Here is a 25,363-nt window from a genome sequence, read left to right as displayed (position 1 = left end):
TAATGATAATAAAAATAGATGAGCTCATTCACTGGCATTGACAGTGACAGGGATCAAATCCATTTAAACTGGAATAGCTGGCATTGAGTAATCATGCTTCACCCATTGACGGTGATATATGTCCAATCCAATTTGACTGGGAAGGCGATCGTGACTCTGGACATCTATCGCCGCCAATGGCAGCCAATAAAATAAGATTTTTTTAGTCATATTTTTCCACATTATACAGGCATAAACTGCACAGTGGTATTAAAAGCCGAAAGTGTTAAATGTAGTATTTCAAATTCATGCCGTGGTTCTGAGACAAGAAAGAGAATACCCTGCAAAAAAATTTTTCACTTGAGTGTTGAGTTCGGATTGCAAACACATAATGTAATCTCGCCCCCTGCTGGTTAACCAGAAGTACTCATTTTATCTTTTCTTTCAGTAGTAGCTGGCATGGATACTGTTGGCTGCAAGGTCATCAAACTATTATAAAAAATTACGGGTTAAATGATTTTGGAAACTCCACTTTTTTTATTTTACATGATGATGCCAACCTAATATCTATTTCTTCAGGAAATTTGACATCACTGTAGCACCCCGGAGGGGTTTTGTGACTTCAACGTGTATAAATAGGTTTGTTTAAAAGATGATAGGTTTGAAGATATACAGTATTCAAATCCAGTTGTTGCTGGCTCTCTACTGAAAGTCGCAAAGGTAAAAATGACAATCAGGAAAAAAGGAATGGCAAATGAGCATCTATTTTTGTTAGAAATGTTTTATTAGTACAGAATTGTCTGATTCATCAATTTAGGCACTGTTATATAATGTTAGACATGATGAAAAATTACAACAATTAAAAAACCATTGTTTTTTTTTTTTCATTCTTGAAATGACATGGAATGTTATTGAGATAGAGACCATAATAATTATAATTCTTTTCATTGAATTGTTTATCACCAATTTCAAAGGATGATGAGTTTCAATAGTTTCATTTCAGATAGGAGCTGAAGGTGCTTTAATTTGGGGACAGCAGTGGACCACCTTGGTTAACTGAAGGAAAGGAAAAAAAGATTAAAACTTTTAGCACTAATAAATCAAAACCACTACTGTAAAATTGCTATATACTAGTAGACAATCAGAGCTGGGTAGTAACGCGTTTACTCCGTTGCATTTACTTGAGTAACCGTTTAAGAAAAATGTACTTCTTAGAGTAGCTTTACCACGCAATACTTTTTACTCATACTTGAGTAGATTTGTGAAGAAACAACAACACTCTTACACCGCTACTTTGAGCTACACTAGAGTCGTTACATTTTTCCTTTTTATTCTACATATTGACTTTACTCCTCCATGAGTCATCACCTTATCGTGGTGGAGGGGTTTGCGTGTCCCAATGATCCTAGGAGCTATGTTGTCTGGGGCTTTAAGCCCCTGGCAGGGTCACCCATGGCAAACAGGTCCGAGGTGAGGGGCCAGACAAAGCATGACTCACAAGACCCTTTATGATGAATAATATTAATGGACTCAGGTTTCCCTTGCCCGGACGCGGGTTACCAGGGCCCCCCTCTGGAGCCAGGCCTGGAGGTGGGGCTCGAAAGCAAGCGTCTGGTGGCCGGGCCTGTACCCCATGGGGCCCGGCCGGGCACAGCCCGAAAAGGCAACATGGGTTCCCCTTCCCATAGGCTCACCACCTGTGGGAGGGGCCAAAGGGGTCGGGTGCGCAGAGAGTTGGGCAGCAGCCAAAGACGGGGGCCTTGGCGGTCCAACCCCCAGCTGCAGAAGCTAACTATTGGGACATGGAATGTCACCTCTCTGGCAGGGAAGGAGCCTGAGCTGGTGTGTGAGGCAGAGAAGTTCCGACTAGATATAGTCGAATTCTCCTCCACACACAGCTTGGGTTCTGGTACCAATCCTCTCGAGAGGGGTTGGACTCTCTTCTACTCTGGAGTTGCCCACGGTGAGAGACGCCGAGCAGGTGTGGGCATACTTATTGCCCCCCGGCTTGGTGCCTGTACGTTGGGGTTTACCCCGGTGGACGAGAGGGTAGCCTCCCTCCGCCTTCGGGTGGGGGGACGGGTTCTGACTGTTGTTTGCGCTTATGCACCAAACAGCAGCTCAGAATACCCACCCTTTTTGGAGTCCTTGGAGGGTGTGCTGGAAAGCGCCCCCTCTGGGGACTCCCTCGTTCTACTGGGGGACTTCAACGCTCACGTGGGCAATGACAGTGAGACCTGGAGGGGCGTGATTAGGAGGAACGGCCCCCCCGATCAGAACCCGAGTGGTGTTCTGTTATTGGACTTCTGTGCTCATCACGGTTTGTCCATAACGAACACCATGTTCAAACATAGGGATGTCCATATGTGCACTTGGCACCAGGACACCCTAGGCCGAAGTTCAATGATCGACTTTGTAATCGTGTCATCGGACTTGCGGCCACATGTTTTGGACACTCGGGTGAAGAGAGGGGCGGAGCTGTCAACTGATCACCACCTGGTGGTGTGTTGGCTCCGATGGCGGGGGAAGTTGCTGGCCAGACCTGGCAGGCCCAAACGTATTGTTAGGGTCTGCTGGGAACGTCTGGCAGAATCCCCTGTCAGAAAGAGTTTCAACACCCACCTCCGGCAGAACTTCTCCCTTGTCCCGAGGGAGGTGGGGGACATTGAGTCCGAGTGGGCCATGTTCCGCACCTCCATTGTTGAGGCGGCCAATTGGAGCTGTGGCCGTAAGGTGGTTGGTGCCTGTCGTGGCGGCAATCCCCGAACCCGCTGGTGGACACCAGCGGTAAGGGATGCCGTCAAGCTGAAGAAGGAGGCCTATCGGGCCTTTTTGGCCTGTGGGACTCCGGAGGCAGCTGACAGGTACCGGCTGGCCAAGCGGACTGTGGCTTCGGCGGTCGCCGAGGCAAAAACTCGGACATGGGAGGAGTTCGGTGAGGCCATGGAAAACGACTTCCGGACGGCTTCGAGGAAATTCTGGTCCACCATCCGGCGTCTGAGGAGAGGAAAGCAGTGCACTATTAACACTGTGTATAGTGAAGATGGTGTACTGCTGACCTCGACTCGGGACGTCGTGAGTCGGTGGAGAGAATACTTCGAAGCCCTCCTAAATTCCACCGACACGCCTTCCTTTGAGGAAGCAGAGTCTGGGGACTCTGAGGTGGGCTCTTCGATCTCTGGGGTTGAAGTCACTGAGGCGGTTGGTAAGCTCCTCGGTGGCAAGGCCCCAGGGGTGGATGAGATCCGCCCGGAGTTCCAAAAGGCTCTGGATGTTGTAGGGCTGTCATGGCTGACACGCCTCTACAACATCGCGTTGACATCGGGGACAGTGCCTCTGGATTGGCAGACCGGGGTGGTGGTCTCCCTTTTTAAAAAGGGGGACCGGAGGGTGTGTTCCAATTATAGAGGAATCACACTCCTCAGCCTCCCCGGTAAAGTCTATTCAGGGGTGCTGGAGAGGAGGGTCCGTCGGGAAGTCGAATCTCGGATTCAGGAGGAGCAGTGTGGTTTTCGTCCCGGCCGTGGAACAGTGGACCAGCTCTACACCCTCAGCAGGGTCCTCGAGGGTGCATGGGAGTTCGCCCAACCAGTCTACATGTGTTTTGTGGATTTGGAGAAGGCGTTCGACCGTGTGCCTAGGGGAATCCTGTGGAGGGTGCTCCGGGAGTACGGGGTACCGAGCCCCTTGGTAAGGGCTGTTCGGTCCCTGTACAACTGGTGTCAAAAAGTCGAATTCGTTCCCAGTGAGGATTGGACTCCGCCAAGGCTGCCCTTTGTCACCGATTCTGTTCATAATTTTTATGGACAGAATTTCTAGGCGCAGCCGAAGCGTTGAGGGTTTCCGGTTTGGTGACCTCAGCATTGCATCTCTGCTTTTTGCAGATGATGTGGTGCTGTTGGCTTCATCAAGCCATGACCTCCAACTCTCACTGGGAAGGTTCGCAGCCGAGTGTGAAGCGGTTGGGATGAAGATCAGCACCTCCAAATCCGAGACCATGGTCCTCAGCCGGAAAAGGGTGGCATGCCCTCTCCGGGTCGGGGATGAGATCCTGCCCCAAGTGGAGGAGTTCAAGTATCTTGGGGTCTTGTTCACGAGTGAGGGTGGGAGGGAGCGGGAGATTGACAGGCGGATCGGTGCAGCGTCTGCAGTGATGCGGACTCTGCACCGGTCCGTTGTGGTGAGGAAGGAGCTGAGCCAAAAGGTGAAGCTCTCGATTTACCAGTCGATCTACGTTCCTACCCTCACCTATGGTCACGAGCTGTGGGTCGTGACCGAAAGAACAAGATCCCGGATACAAGCAGCCGAAAAGAGTTTCCTCCGCAGGGTGTCCGGGCTCTCCCTTAGAGATAGGGTGAGAAGCTCGGTCATCCGGGAGGGGCTTGGTGTCGAGCCGCTACTCCTCCGCGTTGAGAGGAGCCAGTTGAGGTGGCTCGGGCATCTGGTTCGGATGCCTCCTGGACGCCTCCCTGGAGAGGTATTCCGGGCATGTCCCACCGGCAGGAGGCCCCGGGGTCGACCCAGGACACGCTGGAGACACTATGTCACTCGGCTGGCCTGGGAACGCCTTGGAATCCCGCCGGAGGAGCTGGCTGAAGTGGCTGGGGAGAGGGAAGTCTGGGCTTCCCTGCTAAAGCTGCTGCCCCCGCGACCCGACCCCGGACTAAGCGGAAGATAATGGATGGATGGATGGATGGATGGATGGATGGATGGATGGATATTGACTTTATTTTTGCCAGCGATGCCAACAGTGGCTGTCTCAGTTTCACCAATTGAGACATCGCAACAATAACCACATGACCCCATCATACCATTCAGATGTAACAATGTTTTTTTTTCCTCCACTAGAGGGCACTAATGCTGATTCAATTATTTTTCTGTACCTCGTTTTGGCCTAATATGGTCATATAATAGGTTATAGCCAGTGTTGTTAATAACGGCGTTATAATATAATGGCGTTACTAAAGGCGTTATTTTCTTCAGTAGTGAGTAATCAAATTACTTTTCTCATCTTGGCAACGCCGTTACCGTTACTGAGGCAGGAAAGGCGTGCGTTACTATGTTGGTTGATTGACGCGAGAAAAGTCTGAGAAAGACTGACTCACGGAGAAGAGAGCGGAGCAGGAGTGGGGAGGAGGCAAGGGAGGGTGACGCCGTTGCAAACGCGATGCTACCATGCTAGGTGGCTTCAATAATACCTGAATGTAGCCGACAAACTACGCCCACATGATGCTTTCGGTAGATATCACATACGTATATACAGAACTAGATGCGTTAGTAAACAGCCGCCATCTTAAAGAAGTAGCCTTCTCAAGAAGGCTGTGTTGTAGAGAACCTTCCTAGCGAACCTAAGTAACTTTTTATCTAAAATGCTCCTAAATCAGCAAAATCTTGACTTAAATCTATCTTTAAAGCTGTAATGTGAAGTAATTTCATAACATGCAGAATAGGGTCACAATTAAAGTAATTAAACATTTTCCAACAAATAAAGCATGAAAAAAATAATTTATATGTTGTATATTTGACAAAATAATCGCGTTTCCGAAGTTCGAGCCTGAAAGGGGACGAACCCAGAAGTGATACGTCACACCGAGAACAGCGATGGGAGCGCTCCATACGGCCGCGCTACAAAGCCCTTCAAACAATGCTTCAAACAGCGATATAAGTGATAGATCAAGCGCAAGTGAGGAGACCCAAGTTTTTGAAGAGTTGGAGGAAGAGGAATTTTATGTTGGATCGTACATGTATTAGCCAGACGCTAATCAGGATGCAAACAATGTGCCCAGACTACCTGACATCCAATGGAGACAAGACCCATCGAGATTACAAGATTGGTAAGATATAGGCTGTTATTATTTTCATGATTTGCACATAATTTTATGTTTTTGTCTATCTGATGACATTGTTTAAAAAAATAATAATCAGACTGCATGTTCATTTTGGCAGATCCGGCAGCGCTCATGCATATAAAATAATAATATAAAAACGTTCGGGGGGTGAGTCGTTGATGGCTTTCTCCACTTTATTGTGGCAACAATAAGAAAACAAAATAATAGCGGACTGCCGCCACATTCGAACGCGAAGTTTTGCTTCTTGCTCATCTCCGCCTCGCCTCGTACTACCAGCTACTACTTCCAGTCCCAGCGTCTCTTAAACGGATCGTGCATAGTGTCTTGTTATGAGCGTTTTGTTGACAAAGGTATCGAACACACGACGTGGTTACAACTTTGTTTCTTTATTAAAACATGGAGCTAACAGTAGCTGGGGCTTTCGGCAGTAAGTGGCGTCTAATGGCGTGAGGAAATGTAGTTTTTTCACACAAGCGAACGGATTACAAAGCAACACTTCAGTGTTGTCCCGAGACTACATTTCCCATGATTCACTGCGTGACTTGAGCCGCTCTCTGATTCTCTGCGAGATTGACTCAATGCCAACGCGCTCGCTGTCACCTGTCAGCAGCTCTTGTGAAACAAACTAGAAGGCCATTAAGCGATCACCGTGAAAGAAACGCCGCTACAAATGCAATGCAATGCTTTAAGTATGAAGGTGGAAATATATAATACAAATACAAATAAATGTGCACAAACTCACCGGCGGTGGAAACCTGCCGCTGTCAACGCTCTGGGAGGCCGCATTTCACAGCATTCTGCCTAGCGGTCCTCCTCGCCAGCTGTTTGCTCGCCATTCACGCTCGCTTGCATTTGATCGCTAGTCTGATACACTCCCGCTTTTTCGGTAAGGTCTTTTGTGTTTATTCGTTATTGGATCGTTTTTGTTCACCACTGTAAATAAGAGCACTGAAGAAATAGGTGTAAGTCGCCATTTCTGTTCAACCCGTTTTCTCCTGTTTTGTTTAGCGTAAGAAGCTAGGTTAGTGGCAGTCTTTTCTTTGTTCTTTTTCATGATCAGGGTTTAGTTAGCGGGTGGGGTTCAAGTGTATATTCCTTTTTTTTGTTGTTTTGGCCTGGGCTTACCCTGAAGCCGCGCTTCATCCACATTTTGTACATATTCATTGCGAGTTTGATTGTTGTGTAAATAAATTTGTGCCACTTGTGAAATTGTGTGGCTCGTTTTATGTTACGCCCTTCGCGAGCCGTCCTTGGGACGTAACACTAGCGAACACAACAACAACTATGCCACGAGTTGGCTTTCGGCTAACGTCGCTAGCTACTACTGTACATTCCACAACAGTTGGCAGCTCTGCTTTGACAAAGTCATCAGTCATCTATCCAGAAATCACACTTTTTGGCAAATACTTGATCATAAGCAGACCAGTTAAGGAAGCAGGCATCTTCGAAGTGTTTGCAGCAGAGAAGACTACTCGATGATGGCGTGAAATTCATTCGCTTCATGCGAACGAAAGATGTCCATTTACGTGCCATGCTATCCTTTGGCCACTCATACAACTTTTCGTTTGAGTGAGAACAAAACATCGCCACACACCGCCATGGCATCTTACAGAGAAGCAATGCAACAAACAATACTGTTCTATGGCGGACTTCCCTCGCACTTCCCGGTGTGACGTAATTTCCGAAGATTGCCGAAGAAAAACATTTTCGTTGTCAAGGGCGTTGCTATGGGTTAAACAAAGAATCTGGAAGGGTTGCGTTACAAAAAAGAATGAAACTATGCTTATAATTGTTCAGCCATTGATATTATTCAAAAACACGGTTGGCCAACCTTAGTTCACATTTCCCCTTTAAAATCTTTAAATGATGAAATGGTTTTAAAACTTACACATGTCAAAAATAGACAGAAGGGAACTAATGCAATAACGGGAGCAATTTTAACAACTTTAACGGTTGATTCACAACATTAAATGACTTCCACAAATAGCAAAGGTTACTATCTAGTTATCGCAAAATCCACGATACCCCTGTGTCTAGTTAAGTTTAGGGTAAAGAATTGGGCTAGGGCCAATTGTCCCCCAAAAAAACCTTTAAACTTCACATTGTGTGACCTGTTTTTTTTTTGTTGTTGTTGTTGTTTTGACAAAAAAAAAAAAAAAAAAACATGAAAATTATCACCAGTTACTTTGCCAAGTACCTAATTATTCTTACATTCAGGTAACTGAGTTACTAACGCATTTACTTTTTGGGAGAAGTCATTTGTAACTGGAATTAATTATTTTTATACAGGAAGATTAACAACACTGGTTATAGCACAGTATAATAATAACAATTAATATAGAAGAAGTTGTGCTGAGAAAAAAATACACACCATTATGAAAAAAATCTGACATTTTAGGCAGTTACTCATTACTTGAGAATTATTTTCAACAAATACTTTTTTACTTGTACTTAAATACATTTTTGGATGACAACGTTTACTTTCACTTGAGTAACATTTTTTAGTAGTAACGCTACTCTTGCGTGAGTAAAAATTTTGGCTACTGTACCCACCTATGTAGACAATGATGATTACATTTTTAGTCAGTAGAGCATAAACCTCAGGTGCAAGTTCACTAAAGTTGAATTTTTTTTGTTTTTAGTTTATCCAGCTGTACTTGCTGAGTCATTCATGACATCAAATAGTGGTTGCCGTGATGATTCTGTGGAGGGGATTTATTGTTTTGCTATTTCAAAAACACTGCTGTGTAAAAGGTTATTAAAACGTCAACAAATGTGGTATAGGCCAACGACCTTTGCACAGTGCAGGATGATTGATATCTGCAGGATTTTTTCTTACAAGCATCCAGGGAGGAAACTCAGAAGAGCCCGTTGACCTGTTCAGTCTCTGGATCCAAGTCAATGTCGTAGAAACAAGGCCTGGTGGGCAGGCCGGGGATTGTGGGCATCTAGATGCAATAGGCATTAAAAAAGGGCATTTTAATTATACCAAGATACAATGTGGTATACTTATTTATGGGTTAATAAATAATTACACATTATACACAACAAATTTACCGTGCCAACAAGCGGGAAGAGGAATCCTGCGCCAACACTCGCTCGAATATCTCGGATTGGTACAATGAAGCCTGTGGGCACACCCTTTTTGTCTGCCTCGTGGGACAACGACAGGTGAGTCTTCGCCATGCAGATTGGGAGGTTGCCAAAACCCTGACGTAAAGGAGTTCACAAGACATGTTTTCACAATTACAAAGGGCTTTTCACCTTTTTTCCAAAAAAACAAATAGAGATAAACCTCTCATCACTACTTGATTAAGAAAGCTGCAAACCTGTTTAGTGTAAAGCTCCACTTTGTGCTGAGCCTCAGGGAGAAGTTTAATATCATCTGCACCATAGATCTTCTGGGCGATTGTTCGAATCTTTTCAGTAATAGGAAGCTAATAATGATGGGGGGAAACAAAAATTACTAGGCTGTACAGAAATGGCACATTTTCAGTTGTTGGGATGCCTTGAACTTGTACCTCTAAGTCGTACAGGAACTTGAAGCTACTCGGAGCCTCTGATGCCTTCTGGACAGCCTGGCCCAGAGCAAGCGCACCCGCTCCACCCTCTGCCCAGTGAGTACAACGCACGGCGTCGAAGGCGCCTGCACCTTTGGCAACGGTGCAGACCAGGTCCAGCTCAGCATCTGTGTCAGTCCTAAGCAACAACAAGAATAGCGTAAGGGATAACCAATGCTTTAGGAATTTTTAGGAACGGAGTGGAGATACGAGTGACCCCAAGGTTTCCATATACAAGCCATCATTAGTTAAAAAAAAAAAAAAAACATCATCATTTGTAAAAAAACAAAAAATTCAATTGTTTGACTTGGTTTAATTGGCTCGCTGGTCAAATGAGGATGTACTTACTTAAAAGCATTGACAGCTACCACCACAGGAACACCAAAGTGTTTGGCATTCTCGATTTGCTTCCTCATGTTACTGCAGCCTTTCTCCAGCAGCTCGAGGTTCTACCCACAGAAAAACACACACACATTGCTGTTTTCTTGTTGATCCGTGTGTGTTTTTTCAAGTCATCATTACCTATTCGATTTTTTTCCCCATATTCTAAAGGTGTTGAGGAGTGGGCCTGCGTGCCTACCAACTTATTTCTTATTGACAAACTATAGTAGCCTGCATCGCATACTCTACTGTTTATATTTATTAAAAGGAAACTATTTAGGTGAAGGAACATGATATCTAACTCAAAAGGGTAAACTAAGGCTGTGGTGATTGGAAAATCATAGACAGAAAAGAGTATGATACCTCTTCAATATATTCCTTTGGTAGCGGCATCCCAGCAGTAACCTAAAAAAAAAGGAAAATATCAGCTTTTGTAAAGGACTTACCATTTCTCGGGAAAAATCATGAAACTAGAAAGTGTAGGTAAATAGTACGAAGACAAAATAAACTAGTGGGGACTAGAAGTTAAAGGAAAACACACCGTTGGGCCTCCACCGTGCATCTTGAGGGCTCGTACAGTGGCCACTAAAACAACCACATGGGGTCTCAGGCCTGAGTATCGGCACTTGATGTTGAAGAACTTCTCCATCCCAATGTCAGCGCCAAATCCAGCCTCTGTTACTGTTTGGCAAAAAGCATGGATGTAATGACAAAGTCAATCTTATTCAAAACTAGAGAGTTCAGAGTCATGTTGCCAAGAATGAATTAGAATCCGCACACAAAACATTGACTGTTGTTCTTCACTTACCAACAAAGCCCTCTGGTCCCACTAGTTTCAAAGCAATTTTATCAGCCAAGATGGAGGAGTTGCCGTGGGCGATGTTGGCAAAAGGGCCAGCGTGGACAAACACAGGGGTTCCCTGTAGAAATGAGACTAAGCTTTTCATTCACATCTGCACACTTATCCTTTTTTCATAAAAAGTTACACTTGAGTCATAAACTAGGTAGTAACGAGTACAGTATAGTGTTCCACTCACCTCCAAAGTCTGCATAAGATTCGGCTTAATGGCATCTTTCATGAGCACAGTTAGCGCTCCACACACACCCTATAAAACAAACAGAAATTTGATGGACTAAATCTTTGTTATCTTATCACTCACTATTTCCCATAATTTGCTTTCCTATTGTGATAGAGGGCAAACAAATATTAAACTTACCAGTTTCATCTATTACATAACAACCTTGTATCTAAATTAACTCATATACAGTGGGGCAAATAAGTATTTAGTCAACCACTAATTGTGCAAGTCCTCCCACTTGAAAATATTAGAGAGGCCTATAATTGTCAACATGGGTAAACCTCAACCATGAGACAGAATGTGGGGAAAAAAACAGACAATCACATTGTTTGATTTTTAAAGACTTTATTTGCAAATCATTGTGGAAAATAAGTATTTGGTGAATACCAAAAGTTCATCTCAATACTTTTTTATGTGCCCTTTGTTGGCAATAACGGATGCCAAAAGTTTTCTGTAACTCTTCACAAGCTTTTCGCACACTGTTGCTGTTTTTTTGGCCCATTCCTCCATGCAGATCTCCTCTAGAGCAGTGATGTTTTGGGGCTGTCATTGGGCAACAAGACTTTCAACTTCCTCCACAGATTTTCTATGGGGTTGAGATCTGGAGACTGGCTAGGCCACTCTAGGACCTTGAAATGCTTCTTACAAAGTCACTCCTTTGTTGTCCTGGGTGTGTGTATGGGATCATTGTCATGCTGAAAGACCCAGCCACGTCTGATCTTTAATGCCCTTGCTGATGGAAGGAGATTTTCACTCAAAATCTCATGATACACGGCCCCATTCATTCTTTCCTTTACACAGATCAGTCGTCCTGGTCCCTTTGCAGAAAAACAGCGCCAAAGCATGATGTTTCCACCCCCATGCTTCACAGTGGGTATGGTGTTCTTCGAATGCAATTCAGTATTCTTTCTTCTCCAAACACAAGAACCTGTGTTTCTACCAAAAAGTTCTATTTTGGTTTGATCTGACCATAACACATTCTCCCAGTCCTCTTCTGGATCATCCAAATGCTCTCTAGCGAACCGCAGACAGGCCTGGACGTGTACTGGCTTCAGCAGGGGGACACGTCAGGCAGTCCAGGATTTGAGTCCCTGGCGGCGCATTGTGTTACTGATAGTAGCCTTTGTTACTGTGGACCCGGCTCTCTGTAGGTCATTCACTAGGTCCCCCCGTGAGGTTCGGGGATTTTTGCTCACGGTTCTTGTTATCATTTTGACGCTACGGGGTTGCGTGGAGCCCCAGATCGAGGAAGATTTTCAGTGGTCTTGTAAGTCTTTTTATAAGTCCATTTTCTAATAATTGCTCCCACAGTTGATTTCTTTACACCAAGCGTTTTACCTATTGCAGATTCAGTCTTCCCAGCCTGGTGCAGGTCTACAATTTTGTCTCTGGTGTCCTTCGACAGCTCTGTGGTCTTGGCCATAGTGGAGTTTGGAGTGTGACTGACTGAGATTGTGGATAGGTGTCTTTTATACCGATAATGAGTTAAAACAGGTGCCATTAATACAGGTAACGAGTGGAGCCTTGTTAGACCTCATTAGAAGAAGTTAGACCTCTTTGACAGCCAGAAATCTTGCTTGTTTGTAGGTGACCAAATACTTATTTTCCACTCTAATTTGGAAATAAATTCTTTAAAAATCAAAAATGTGATTTTCTGTTTTTTTCCCCATATTCTGTTTCTCATGGTTGAGGTGTACCCATGTTGACAATTACAGGCCTCTCTAACCTTTTCAAGTAGGAGAACTTGCACAATTGGTGTTTGACTAAATACTTATTTGCCCCACTGTACATACTGTATTTACCCTATTGGAATCCATTCAATTGTCATTGGTCTTTATTCACTTATAATTCCAAAAATGCACTCAAAAGTCAAAGCATTACTATATTTTTAAGTGACAAAATGTTCCTAACCAGGTCTTCAGTTGTGATGGGTTGTCCACCACGGCTGGTGGCCACCACCATTTTGGCGAGGCGTTCGCGCATGTCTTCCAGGCTGCTAGTCAGTGCAAGAACTGCCATGATTTCACTGGCAACTGTGATGTCAAACTGGGCCTGCGGGGTAAAAGAGACATTTAAAAAAAATACACTCTTAGTAGTAGCCCAGTAGGGCTGGGCAATCTGGCCCAAAAAGTAAATAAAAGCGTTTTTTTTTTTTTTTTTCATCATATCATTTGATCTCGATTCTTTTCATTTTTTAAAACTTGTTATTACCATTTTTTAACTGGTAGTTTTAAAGAAACCATGATTAAAAAAAAAAATAGCAACACTGAATACAATACAGGTAGTCCCCGTGTTACGAACGAGTTCCGTTGCTACGCTAGCGACGTAACCCGGATTTCTGCGTAAATCGGAATAAACCATTTAAGTACCTTAAATATCCCCGGAATCTCAAAATAATTATCCAAAAACATCTATTATACGTCATTGTACGGTCCTCGCTAAGATGTTGGAGCTAAGTCCTAGCTAAGCAGGGAGCTAAGCTATGAAATGACGATGTCAGCCCTCAGTGTGGTTTGCTGACCTTATTCAGCTGCCCATGACATTAACACTTGCAGAATTAACTAAAATAAAAATGAAACTGATTAAGTTTAAGCTTCAATAACAGTAATTTTAATTTGCGTTTATAACTAGCTTCTGATGCAGCAATAAGAATCCACACAAACAATTAGCATGTATCAGTTAGCGTTCACGCATCATTAAAAACAATCACATCAACTTGCCCCAAGTATTCGAGCACAATTGAAAACGCACAATAAACAGTACAAAAGGTGTTATATAGCCTTGAAGCTCTTTCCCCTCTCACTTGGCCGCACGACTTCGTGGGAGCAAATGGCTCTTCTTCGTGTGTGTGTGTGTGTGTGTGTGTGTGCACTCTTCTTCGTGTGCAAAAATACGTTCTTCTTTGTGTGTACATGCGCTCTTACTTTCGTGCGGAAGTACTACCTACGCCAAATTAAAAGCATGCATCACAAAACAAAAGTCAACATTATAAAAAAAAATAATAATAATTAAAAAGAAAACTACTGGAGACTACGGTTTCGTAAAGTCAAAATCATGTAAGTCGGGTATGTCGTAACCCAGGGAATACCTGTCAATAATTCTCAATAATGCAAGAAATCAAGGGGACACTACACCCAAAATTGAAACATGTTTCTTTACTAGCTGTAGTCTTATCTTCCTACCAAATATAAACAAAAAGTACCCTGGTTTAAAGCAGGAGTAAGTATTTTTGTGTTGACCTATAACCTGTATGCATCTGTTTACCATGGTAACCACACACTATAGAACTGCATTATCTGGATTTTTCCAATGTTGCATTGCTTTCTAAGAGTGTGTTTTCTGTTTACTTCTCTTGTGTAGCCCTTTTCAGTCAGCGACTGTCCAATTGTGATCTTTCGGAGGAATCTATCATTGGTATCCAACACTAGAGGTATGGAAAACCACAACATTTAAATGAATGTACATAAAGTTGCCGATTTATAGTGAAATTGACCTTTGAGGATGATACATATTTGTTTGTTCTCACCTCTCTGCCATGTAACAGAGCTTGGGTCAATGTCCAAACGGGCAAAGCGTGCAATCTCATCTTCAGTCAGCGTGGCGGGATCCGTTTTGTCGATGCCTAGTTTCTAATCAAAAGAAATAATTTTAACATTTTCAAAAAATACCAATCTGAAGGCACTGCACCCAAACATGACAATATAGGAAAACCAAAGATATCAATTATGGAAAGTACTTTCAGTCTGTTGATCTGGACTGGGGAAAACATCCTCTGTCCTCCACTGAGTGGCACCAAGCGATTGTACAGAGCCTTAAGGTACACAAGGAAACAAAGAAAGCAGCGATTAACAGCTTTTCTTCTTTTTTAATGAAAACAAATAACATTATGAAGCGAGCAGCCACCTTGTCACTCTGTGTGGCCTCGTGAAACATGCGAGCATCAATGGCAGCAGCAACCAAGTTGTTAGATGCTGTGATCGCATGGATGTCTCCAGTGAGATGGAGGTTAAACTGGAAAAAAAAAAACACTAGTTCAAAAAAGTTTTAATACTGATGTCACAATAGATATTTTCATATGCCCTGTAATGTGGCCCCCACCAATGTCTACAAATGATTCTGATGCGTTTGCTTACATGAATGCGCGGGAACAAGCGAGAAACCCAGAGCATCTCATTAGGGCTGCAGCTATCAATTATTTTAGTAGTTGATTAATCAATGAACTACCATATAATAAGCAAATAATCGAGTAATCGGATAAAGAACATAAAAATTAAAAATATCTGAGCTGAGCTTGAAACGGGATTAAAAGAAATAGATGAAACAGGATCTACAGTAAGAACAACAAAAGAACAATTGGCAAACTTACATAGCAAAAGTAGCTAGCTTAAATGCTATAAAATGCTAACTTTGTTTTTTTAAGAATGCTCTTAACAAATGAGTCCAACACATATTCCAACAAAAAAGGAAGCTAATTATACCTATAAAGTAAATTCAGAATGTATTTTAAAAAAAACGAGCTCAAACAAAAACTTGGCTGATGCTGGTCTTAACAGGGAGCAGCTGGATTCAGCAATGTGAAATGAGTTATGTCATATTCACAGTTGCCACTAGAGGCCAGTGTATCCACCCAAATCAATAAAACTAAATGCAAACACTTTCAAAACAAACCATTACAACGCCACTTTAATTAAACGAATACTCGAAGCAGCAAAATTTAATTTGAATCTATTTTTCTAATCGAATTACTCGAGTTAATCGATTAATCGTTGCAGCATTGCATTTGATAGTTAACTCCTACATATTCACAAATCTTTGGGTATAACCTACGACTACAGTAGTTATCTCTTATTCGATTAAAATATTCAATTATCAGCTTCTTTTGTGCATACACTAATGTAATATCAGTACTGGTCAAGCATCATCTAATGTCATGGAAACATTTTGTATTGACTTGAAGAACTTCCAAGTCCTTTATTGCCAACTTGAGGCATCTGTTGTATGGTACCTCTTCCATTGGAATGACTTGAGAATATCCCCCTCCAGCAGCACCACCTGCACACAACATGCAAATGTATAAAATGTGTGGCAAGTTTGAATTTCACCTCAACTCTAAAATAGCACCTTTAATGCCAAATGTGGGTCCCTGCGAAGGCTGACGGACATTAGCAAAAACATTCAGTTTCATGTGGGCTCCAATTGCCTGGACAAGGCCGATGGTCGTGGTGCTCTTTCCCTCTCCCAATGGAGTCGGAGTAATACTGCACAGAAAATCATGGTTAAGAAACCTGGAGACCAGTGATTCCCAAAATAGTGTGCCGTGGCACGTTTGGACGCCATGTGCAATCAGAAGTTGTGCCATGGGAAATTTTCTAATATAAGTGGACAGCACATTAACTTATTTATTTACCACATGTATTTAAAGTAATTTAAATTGCACTAGTAACTAGAAACTCACCGTCCCGGAATTTTTGATGCCCAAATTATGTGATTTGGTCAAAAATTGTAGGACAAGTAGCGTTTTGAAACTTTTTTCCCCCGGAAATTTGCCGTTTACGGGCGAACGGAAAATTTTTCGGGGCCGTTTGAAAAAGACCCTGCGTCGCGCAAAAATTCCGGTCGTGCCGATACTTGAACTATGGCGATCGGTGCTATGGTTTGGGCTGCGCGGCGCGCCGAAAAAACGCGGAGAATAAGATGAATAATAATAATAAATAATAAGTACAATAAAGTTGCAGAACAGCATTACCTTGGCCTTTCCTTTGGAAAGACCCAGGTAATAAATAGTCATTTAAAATCAATATATGAAAAGGAAGATCACTGTGTCAGTAATAAAGATGGGGCGCACCAGTCTCAACTACAGCTCAATTTAAACCATTACTCTCTACTCTCCATACACATGAACATCTACTTTTCATTATGTGTAAACCAACGGAAATCTCATAGATTAAATCTCCCATATTTGAAAACAAGTCTCAAATTTACCTTTAAATTCCAAAAAGCATATTAAGATGATTCCTTGTTACATTTAGCAAAGAACAAGCAGAATTGTTCAATAAAAATGACTAAACTATAAATACTGTATGTCCGGTCGAACAGTAATATCGATGGAGTGAAAGTACAGCCTACCCAGTTACGACTACATATTTTCCATCTGGTTGTGCCTGCAGCCGCTTGATGATGCTCAGTTGGACCTTGGCCTTGGTTTTACCATAAAGGTCCACCTCATCTGAGAGCAAACCCACTTCTTTTGCTAGATGGTCAATGGGCTTTGGCACACAGGAGCGAGAAATCACAATGTCGCTGTGAGAGTGCAAGATGAAAAAATATTTATTAAAGACAAACTCAAAAATTGTTCTTGGATAATTAAATTGGAGTACCGTAATTTCCCGAATGAATATAAGGTGCATCCGTGTATAATGCGCACCCCAAATTTACTTGTAAAATCTAGGGAAAATTACTGTACCCGTTTATAATGCGCACCCTAATTTTAGTACCAATAAATAGAAGAATACAAGAAAACAGAGCTTGTGTACAGATACAGAAATGTAATTTTACTGACTGGTGAAACACAGCACAAGCATAGCACATTGGTAGTTGAAAACATTACCATAAACTGACAATATTTACGGTAATAATATGATTTGACAACTTCTCCAACTTACCAGAATCTAGGAGAAAACAAAACAGATGTGACTTTTCTTTTAAAGGCTGCTCGATAACTTTCTTGTTTCATCATGATGAACAAATGTTTCTTCCATGGATTGATACGGTAAAATTAATGTGAGAAAGTAAGTCGGAAATCCATGAGAGCTCATCGCTATCAACACGACAGTAACAATAGGAACTATTGTTATTTGGGTTTGAGTTTCCCGAGGGACAGATATAGTTGACGGACACAGGAAGTCTGTGTGCTTACGTTTGTTATGGTCAGAGTTGCGGAGCTGCAAAAAAACGTTGACTCAAATGAGTTCAAGAAACTAAATTCTGTGCTTTATGAAGAGTGAAAAAAGAATTTAACACAGACGAAATCATTCGGCCCGATTAGAGTGAAGTATTACCGAAACAAAATGGTGACGTCACGTTCTGTAATGGTCGGCAACGGGTTGCCGCATACGTTTCTTCAACACAACGTGGCCGTGTCAATAAAAAAAAAAATCGGTTTATATATATATAATATATACATATTTCTGTCTCCATCCATGTACCCGTTTATAATGCGCACCATGATTTTACAAATTGATTTTTGGGGGGGAAAAGTGTGCATTATATTCGGGAAATTACGGTATATTGTTAGCTCAGATAAGGTGACAAACCTTGGCACAGGCTTCTGAAGTTTGAGTTTGGTATAACAAATACTCCACCTCCCGGGTTGATGGCTCTCCAAAAAACGCTTTGCACTCAGCACTGTGTTCTAAACATGCACAATACTGTCATTCAAATTGACAATTCTAACATACAAAGAGTAATGCAGCGGGGAGATTTTCATTTAAATTATTCAAGCTACCATTAAGAATCAACCTTACCGCCATCAGCATGGCCACTGTCATTGGTCCCACACCCCCAGGTACTGGCGTGATGAAGCTCGCTTGCTCCTTGGCAGAGTTGTAGTGTACGTCGCCCACAACCCGTTTTCCACTGGGTTTACTCTCGTCTGCAGCATATAAAATGATTTCTGTTTAATACAACAGACTAACTTAAGAAAAATAAACAACTACTTTAAAGGCTAGGAACCTAAAATTAGATTAATGCCGCAGTCTATAACTACTGCTCCTTTCTTGATCCATTCTCCTTTCACCATCTCTGCTTTCCCAATACCAACTACGAGGATGTCTGCTTTGCCAACCTGGATACAAGTATAAGAATTAGTATTTACAGTGCCTTGCAAAAGTATTCGGCCCCCTTGAACCTTGCAACCTTTCGCCACATTTCAGGCTTCAAACATAAAGATATAAAATTTTAATTTTTTGTCAAGAATCAACAACAAGTGGGACACAATCGTGAAGTGGAACAAAATTTATTGGATAATTTAAACTTTTTTAACAAATAAAAAACTGAAAAGTGGGGCGTGCAATATTATTCGGCCCCCTTGCGTTAATACCTTGTAGTGCCACCTTTTGCTCCAATTACAGCTGCAAGTCGCTTGGGGTATGTTTCTATCAGTTTTGCACATCGAGAGACTGACATTCTTGCCCATTCTTCCTTGCAAAACAGCTCGAGCTCAGTGAGGTTGGATGGAGAGTGTTTGTGAACAACAGTCTTCAGCTTTTTCCACAGATTCTCGATTGGATTCAGGTCTGGACTTTGACTTGGCCATTCTAACACCTGGATACGTTTATTTTTGAACCATTCCATTGTAGATTTGGCTTTATGTTTTGGATCATTGTCCTGTTGGAAGATAAATCTCCGTCCCAGTCTCAGGTCTTGTGCAGATACCAACAGGTTTTCTTCCAGAATGTTCCTGTATTTGGCTGCATCCATCTTCCCGTCAATTTTAACCATCTTCCCTGTCCCTGCTGACGAAAAGCAGGCCCAAACCATGGTGCTGCCACCACCATGTTTGACAGTGGGGATGGTGTGTTCAGGGTTATGAGCTGTGTTGCTTTTACGCCAAACATATCGTTTTGTATTGTGGCCAAAAAGTTCAATTTTGGTTTCATCTGACCAGAGCACCTTCTTCCACATGTTTGGTGTGTCTCCCAGGTGGCTTGTGGCAAACTTTAAACGAGACTTTTTATGGATATCTTTGAGAAATGGCTTTCTTCTTGCCACTCTTCCACTAAAGGCCAGATTTGTGCAGTGTACGACTGATTGTTGTCCTATGGACAGACTCTCCCACCTCAGCTGTAGATCTCTGCAGTTCATCCAGAGTGATCATGGGCCTCTTGGCTGCATCTCTGATCAGTTTTCTCCTTGTTTGAGAAGAAAGTTTGGAAGGACGGCCGGGTCTTGGTAGATTTGCAGTGGTGTGATGCTCCTTCCATTTCAATATGATGGCTTGCACAGTGCTCCTTGAGATGTTTAAAGCTTGGGAAATCTTTTTGTATCCAAATCCGGCTTTAAACTTCTCCACAACAGTATCTCGGACCTGCCTGGTGTGTTCCTTGGTTTTCATAATGCTCTCTGCACTTTAAACAGAACCCTGAAACTATCACAGAGCAGGTGCATTTATACGGAGACTTGATTACACACAGGTGGATTCTATTTATCATCATCGGTCATTTAGGACAACATTGGATCATTCAGAGATCCTCACTGAACTTCTGGAGTGAGTTTGCTGCACTGAAAGTAAAGGGGCCGAATAATATTGCACGCCCCACTTTTCAGTTTTTTATTTGTTAAAAAAGTTTAAATTATCCTATTAATGTTGTTCCACTTCAAGATTGTGTCCCACTTGTTGTTGATTCTTGACAAAAAAATTAAATTTCATATCTTTATGTTTGAAGCCTGAAATGTGGCGAAAGGTTGCAAGATTCAAGGGGGCCGGATACTTTTGCAAGGCACTGTATATAGTGTATTTATATTGTTTATATATATATATATATATATATGTATATGCTTGTTCCAGTGTTGTTATTAGAGTGTTCACATTAGAGATGGGGCAGCCTACATGTAGCCCCACCCACTACTTGATTTAGAGCTAGATACTTATCGTAGTTGTTACCTCTTCAGCCAATTCCACAGTTTTGGAATGACATGTGGTGACGGTGGCGTGGTTCCACAGCAGAAGGTCGTGCATTGGTGCGCCTACAATCTTACTACGACCAATCACCACTGCACGTTTCCCTGCCACTGTCACACCTGTATAGAAGTAAAAACAGGGAATTGGGGTTGTTGTTCAAGGATGAAAGCCATTTTAAGGATGTTAGCTTGCTCTGCTTACCGGTCTGTCTGATCAGTTCCATGCAGCCATTTGGAGTGCATGGGATGAAGCAATCAGTCAAGTCTCCACGAGACAGCTTCCCAGCATTTATGCTCGTGAGCCTTTGAACACACAAGACACAAATACATGCCAGGGCATTCAACAGAACCTTATTGTTCAAATTTGATTGGACATCTACTGCCGTTAATGGCAGTGAAACATGATCCAACCAAAATAGCTCAATTTATCACATTGGATGGTAAAAGGCCAACTTGATTTTTTAATGTCAGTTTAATTATGTAAAAAAATGTCATTTGTTTCAGGCCTTTTTTGTGCAGCACAACTGACTTGCCAAAAAAAAAGGGACTTGTGATTTTTTAAATTTTTTTTGCTTTTTGCGCATCATTTATGTTTATAAATGTATTATCTTATTTAGGGGTGTGGAAATGTTGTAGCCTACCCCAGCTAACTGTGTGTGGACAACAATCTGGTTAGCCAAGCAGCAGGGACCACATTAGAAAAACATATGTAAATTAAAAGAGCTGTGCGTTAATCACATTATTTCACTTAATTATAGATGATGAAGGTCTCTTGTCCTTACCCGTCAACATCCTTCTCTGGTGCAACAGCATTAGTCACCTTCTCCGTGTCGATTTTGTGGACCGAGTCTAAGGGCAACTGGACAATGAGGCCGTGGACAGAAGAGTTCTCATTCACCTCTGTGATACTGTGAAGAATCTGAGGAAAAAACATGTCATTCATATGGTTTTCAATACTGTCCTACATTCTATTAAGTCCTCAGCAGTTTTATCTAAAGGTTTACTTCAACAACTTGGACAATCAAAAAATTCTTCTCACCTCTTCCTCAGTTGCAGTGTTGGGAAGTTTCAAGTGTGTGGCATTTATTCCAATCTACCCAACAAGACAAGAAGGTCGTGTTGGACGTGGATGTACGCATCTGATAGCTTGAACAAATAAATTGGGAATGAGAATACTTACCTCAGATGCAGCTTTCAGCTTCATGCCAATATAAAGATTGGAATCATCACGATCTCCAACCTGTACAGACATCCAGCATTGCTTTTTGAATTTAAGAACATTGACTTCTGTCTATTCTATATACATATATATATGTTTTTTGTTTGTTTTTTTTTTTATGTGGAAAAGTTTAGAACACACGTACATACATACGACAGAAAAACACGTGGACTACTTGTGCATGCTGCACAGAGAGAGAGAGTCAAAAGCAATTGAACCATCCCTTTAAAAATTAAATGACTCGTAAATGAACAATAATAAAATTATGAGCTGTTTAAATAAATACATGATTTACGAAGAATAATAAAGTTAATCCAGTAAACAAATTTTACCGAGCAAATAGCTATTTACAGAAAAAGTTGTTAAGTTCATTTGGGTGCAGCAACATCGCTCAGTGCGCAGCAGCCCTAGCATGTGTTGCGCCTCCCACATCCATTGGGGTCCACAGGTACAAAACTGAAATGACTTTGTGACGAGTAGGTAAAGCTCACGTCCCAAGAAACACATTAATCCACTCTACTAACCTGTAAAATCACGAGACCAGGTTGGAAGTTGGAGTCCTGAACTTTCATCTGCTCCACATCCTTCTTCAAGCGCTCCCTCACCTGTCTGAGAAAACAAGAAAAACTTATTTTTTTCATCTTTGTTCTGATGATGTGTTGCATTACTATAAGAATACAGTATAAAGGAATATACTGTATTCTTATATCCAATTAAATTTATTCAGTTGCATATTGTATTAATTTAATTGGATATATTAATGCATGATATAATTATGTTCAAGTTCATTTCTATGCATCTTCTTATTACAATTTCTATTGTAGACATAATTTTTGACCGAATAAATACTTATAGTTCTGGATGTCCCTAATCCGATCACGTGATCGGAAATCGGGTTGATCGGCCATTTTCCAGAGGATCGGAATCGGGTGAAAAGGATCGGGTTTTTAATTTAAATATATATATTGTGCTGGCTAGAGTCTCCAGAATTAAGAGCCAGATGAGATTTTACAGTACGTTACTGCCACTTTGTGGTCATATTAATTCACTGCATCCATCATGTGCTGCAGTTTGGAACACAGGCTCATTTACTTGCACAGTGCGCAGCCTGTCGGTCGCATTGACGCTGTTGAGTGCTTCATGTTACCGTTCTGTCTTGGAAACTATATGCCTAAGTATTTTACATCTATACCAACCTTGTTAATTTGCAGTATATGTGTGTTTATGGGGAAAAGCTGTATGAACGAAATTTGTTCTGCTTTATAGAAGCTAACCTATACTTATAGCTTGTAGCTCAAGTAAAGTGTGGGGTCTATATGCTATTTGTATACTGACATGTATTGTGCAGTTGTGTTGAATGATTGCATGTTTCTTTGTTACAATTTCACACACTTAAATGAATTACTTCAAACAAATTGGAGGATTTTCAATGTTTGATGGCTTTAAAGCAGTGCACAAGGAAACACACTGTTTTGGGCAGTACACTGATGTATTATTCTTTTCTTTTTTAAGAGCTAAAAAGTAACAAAATAACCCAGAAATACAATGCTCTTGCAAAAAGAAACAAATATATATATATATATATATATGTGTTTTATACTATTACACTCCAGGAAAAAGGGGAAGTACTATAACATGGTTTGAACTTTTGTTCAAATAAAAAAAAAAAAAAACATTTTAAATTAACTCGGTATCAGCAGATTCTCAAAATCGGGTGACTCGGATTCCGGTGCAAAAATATGCGACCAGGACATCCCCACATACAGTTGATGTAATCAGACTGTATAACATTTATTAATATGCCTCATATCAACATTGTCTTGTTATTTATTCTGGGTTAGGCATGCAAAATCAGCCCAACTAAGTCCAAACAAAGATCTGCTCTTTACCTTTAATCGTTTTATGAGGAGGAGGAGAGACAAAGGCAATATTCATGTTAAGCGAGCAGATAAGCCTAAACTAAGTCAGCTGAGCCAATCAAAGGTTAAACACACGAGATGACGGTGATGCTGGACTTCACTTGGAAGCACTCAAAACCTATTGTTATCATCTTGTCCAAGTGAACAAAGCACCACACTGATTGCATTTGTACATTTCATCTTCACAAATCAAAGTCACACATTATTATATCCGCATCTGATAAGAATGAGGGACGGCAAAGCGTGGCTTTGAAAAACGAGTGGACTAATTTAACTAGGCTGGAGTGAACGTGATTCAGCACGAGTTGCACACAGCCGGTCATTTGTTGCCTTGTGATTATACATGCATGATACCATTTACTCATACAAAGTTTAGAGTGTATTCATCTTATGCTTGCTATAAATGTGAATAAAAACACAATTTAGTTCATTGTGTGTGGGGGGGAGGGGGGTATAGCACAAATTTGAAAATATTGTATTAAAACCAAAAAAAAAGGCCTGTGTTTGCAAGAATCAAAATTGTAAAACAGATGTATTTCAGTATAGATTTTAGGATTGACTAAATGACGAGTATGTAGTTCTCTGCGTAGTTTTATAAAGGCCATTTTTCCCCCAACATTTGTTACAGATACACTAGATTTTAACGATTTATTTCTTTATATTGGGAAGGTGTACAGTTAGAGTAAATTACAGGTTACAGTAAATTATTCATTAATTAAGTAATTAAAAGTTTAGTAGTAAAAAAAAATGTTCAAAAATCAGACCAGATCTCAATTAGGGCCATTCATACAGGAACTAGGCGGACAGATTTTGCCATGCTTCACAAGAGTATAAATGCAAAATGTTCCCATTTCCTTTGTATTGTATTAAATTATCGGCTAATGAGTGCAATGCTGTCAGGTCTTACGACTGGTACATGCTCTCATACTTTTTTTTAAGTTTCAGAAGTGATTCATTACAAATATTGCTTCGTAATAAGTTTGAATATCATTTAAAATCAAAACTTATCTTGTGACAGACATGGCAGAAAAACATCCTTAAACAAGCAGTCTGGTCTGGGGTTACCTGACCAAGGGGACAAAGATCAGCTCAGACTAGACTCAATTGTTACACAACAGTGCAAGATGTACAATCTATCATGCCACTAAGAGTCCGTATTGCTTAACATTATTAATTTAAAGACATCCATTTGGAATGCAATTAACACCACGTTATAAGCATCTTTTCTTGAACACCGTATTGGAATTCATTCAAGTGGTCTGCACCTTGCACACGCAGACTCCAAAACTTATATTAAAATCATTCTGCAAAGGTTTGATTAAATACAAAAGGTAAACAGGTAAAATACGTAGAAATAGAGGTGTACTGTGCATGGGTACCAGGAAAGCAATGGGATTCATTTTGCTTAGATAGTTGGCTCAACTGCCTCGTTAGCAAGCACATGACCATGACCATGCCGCGCGGAGCTTGTTCAATCAGCATTGCCATAAATCACATGAAATGAAAAGAGCGTGGGGAAATGCAGACTTACGCCGAAACCTCCTTTCCACTTATGACTTGCGCTGGCATCTCGGTGGGTTGACAGACTGTTCGTGTCCAGTTTCTCGTTTACACGCACTGCTTTCTCAATAAACGCCTCAAAACTTTTTTGACGTAAAGCGAGCAAAGTGACGCAAAGGGCTGCTTCCGCAACCTGGGT

The 25,363-nt window shown here is 41.6% G+C and overlaps 1 protein-coding gene across 1 annotated transcript; it reads right to left on the bottom strand.

The window, feature by feature from the left end:
* Positions 1-752: 752 nt before the first annotated feature.
* On the bottom strand, positions 753-25,363 carry mthfd1b (methylenetetrahydrofolate dehydrogenase (NADP+ dependent) 1b). Its single transcript, XM_057860215.1, has 28 exons — positions 25,196-25,363; positions 22,270-22,354; positions 21,707-21,766; positions 21,566-21,619; positions 21,309-21,445; positions 20,729-20,829; positions 20,510-20,646; positions 18,580-18,691; positions 18,372-18,499; positions 18,162-18,259; positions 16,975-17,148; positions 15,970-16,106; positions 15,854-15,900; positions 14,752-14,859; positions 14,585-14,659; positions 14,375-14,477; positions 14,196-14,272; positions 12,760-12,900; positions 10,807-10,875; positions 10,578-10,689; positions 10,311-10,450; positions 10,133-10,174; positions 9,737-9,837; positions 9,350-9,527; positions 9,158-9,265; positions 8,886-9,038; positions 8,668-8,776; positions 753-1,035 (listed from the first exon to the last, which is right to left on the bottom strand). The coding sequence occupies exons 1-27, from the start codon at positions 25,231-25,233 to the stop codon at positions 8,687-8,689; spliced, it is 2,805 nt and encodes a 934-aa protein (XP_057716198.1). The 5' UTR covers positions 25,234-25,363; the 3' UTR covers positions 753-1,035; positions 8,668-8,686.

This window comes from Corythoichthys intestinalis, chromosome 15 (genome assembly GCF_030265065.1).
Source record: "Corythoichthys intestinalis isolate RoL2023-P3 chromosome 15, ASM3026506v1, whole genome shotgun sequence".
Taxonomy (NCBI): domain Eukaryota; kingdom Metazoa; phylum Chordata; class Actinopteri; order Syngnathiformes; family Syngnathidae; genus Corythoichthys; species Corythoichthys intestinalis.
This window is presented reverse-complemented; position numbering and strand designations above follow the sequence as displayed.

Bases quoted from the DNA above. Each gene is read 5' to 3' on its own strand.
- mthfd1b (XM_057860215.1), bottom strand. From the start codon at position 25,233: ATGCCAGCGCAAGTCATAAGTGGAAAGGAGGTTTCGGC. The intron at 20,647-20,728 runs GTAAGCAGAGCA...ACTTCTATACAG, and splicing joins GGAACTGATCAGACAGACCG to GTGTGACAGTGGCAGGGAAA. The intron at 9,838-10,132 runs GTATCATACTCT...TTCTGTGGGTAG, and splicing joins CAAAGGAATATATTGAAGAG to AACCTCGAGCTGCTGGAGAA.